Below are 1,988 nucleotides of genomic sequence, written 5' to 3' on the forward strand. Positions count from 1 at the left end.
CGCGTGTATGCACTCTGATTTCATTCTCACTAGCAATAAAGACATGGATCGTTTGATCTTTTAAATTCTTCATCTTTTCTGCTGTTGAGCACGTGTTTTTTTTTCAGCATTAATACTTACCCGGCTCCTTTTCAGGTGGTGAGAATTGTAGTGACATTCTTGGCGGCAGTGGTAGGCTTGGTGACGTCACAGCAGTTCGCATCGCCGTACCAGAGAGGTCCTTACAACACCACCTACGTGCACATAGGCTCCCTCCTCACCGTGGGCCTCGAGGAGAATCTTGATGTATGGCTTCCCAACGACCCAGGGACGTACAGAGTCTTTTATTTCATCGATGGGTTCGGAGGCGTCATTCCAGGAGTGGCCTATGATCAGGTGTGACAGTGACAGTGAGTGTGTTTCGTGTACCAAATGCATTTGCTTCCTTTGGCCTTAGATTATCAAGTTCTAAATACGGATTCCACTTCCTCTTTTTTTATTTATTAATACATCAATTTATGCAGGTAATGGAGCACATAGCCTCGCACGGGATGGCGGTCGTTGTGCCCTGGCAACTAACAGCCCCCTTGAATCCAGAGGACAAAGTGCCGATCTTCGCTTCTGTGATGGACTGGGCCGAGGGTCATTTGGAGTCAAAATTACACCACAAAGGCGTTAATGAGGATGTGCATCTCGACTTGGACAATCTCGTAGGTGCGTATGGTACACATGAGTTCTTTTTCAGTTACAATCTACGTTTACTGATATCCGATCTCAGGCATCCTTCTGAATATAACTAATGCTATCCTCACAAGAGAATTCTCCAATGCATTCAGTTGGCGGTCACTCTGCCGGCGCGCACGTACTGGTCGAGTACCTGAAGGCCGGCTGCGGCAAGTTCAAGGCGCAGGTGTTAATGAGCCCTGTGGATGGCGTCGACGCGGCGGGCCTCATCCCCATCTTCTGCATCACGCCAGGCCAGACTCTCAACTACGCCATGCCGACCCTTCACCTTGCTGCTGGCCTGGATAATCTCGGAGGTAAGAAGGCTTTGGCGCGGCCGAACAGAGGTCGGGAAAGCGGCCTGGTTCGTTTGCTTATTTCTTAGTAGGTTAGTTGGAGAAATTGTTAGCAGGATGCCTGTAGTCAGCTTTATGATGCTGACTGACAAAAACTTCTGTATGGATTTCCTGTGAAAGAAATGTATAATTGTTTAACACTGTATGAATGAAAGAAAGTGTTGATATGTGTAATTTCGTTTCATGTATTTTTCCGATTTGTCTTTAATGTCCTTCAGCTCATTAATATTACAGGCAGTTTGTGCAGGTAGACTACAGTAAGAGCGAACACGTATTTTATAACATGTGTTTCCATTACCTACTTTACATCTAAAATCATTATCGTATGTGTTCTTGAGCAGGAAGTTCTGCCCCCGTCGACGAATACCATTTTGTAGTCACTCAAGCCTGGTAATGCCTGTGCTTGTTTAGTCAAGAAAGTTTGTTCAAACAAAGCTTACCACAGCAAATGTAGAAATGTAATGAATGAGAATGAATAACTTCCCCAGGCTTCAGCGACTACGCATGCGCACCAGATTTCCTGAGCAACAAGAGATTCTACGACGCCCTTGATCCGGGTTCTCCTCGCTGGTCCATCAACGCCACCGTCTTCGGCCACGCGGACCTGCTCGACCCGTACTACCAGGGGGCGCTCCAGGTCGTCGAATTCTGTGCCTACAACCACAACGCGACGGAGGAGGAGTTCGAGGCTTATAGGCGATACGTGGCGGGGCAGATTGTGTCCTTCTTCAAGGGTGAGGGTTGCCAAGTACTTCTATTTCTAAGAGCCGTGGTTGGAATTCCGATGCTGAATGCATGTCTGATTTACCGTGGTTGCAACATTTCCTTTCGTATACAATTTTTTCTTTCTGATTTGTAAAGACAATATATGCACAATTTTTGAAAACTAAATTCCTTGGCCTCGTAAGTAAAGGGAAATATGTAAAGGTT

At 46.3% G+C, this 1,988-nt stretch overlaps 1 protein-coding gene across 1 annotated transcript in view; it reads left to right on the plus strand.

Moving 5' to 3' along the window:
* Window positions 1–135: 135 nt before the first annotated feature.
* Window positions 136–1,988, plus strand: part of LOC119588577 (chlorophyllase-2-like) — a gene marked incomplete at its 5' end in the record, with an annotated part of 2,580 nt that continues 727 nt past the window's right edge. The window contains 4 exon segments of the mRNA XM_037937215.1: window positions 136–375; window positions 504–693; window positions 816–1,019; window positions 1,547–1,792. Coding sequence (XP_037793143.1) covers window positions 136–375; window positions 504–693; window positions 816–1,019; window positions 1,547–1,792 — 880 coding nt within the window.

This window comes from Penaeus monodon, chromosome 24 (assembly GCF_015228065.2).
Source record: "Penaeus monodon isolate SGIC_2016 chromosome 24, NSTDA_Pmon_1, whole genome shotgun sequence".
NCBI classification, from domain to species: Eukaryota; Metazoa; Arthropoda; class Malacostraca; order Decapoda; family Penaeidae; genus Penaeus; species Penaeus monodon.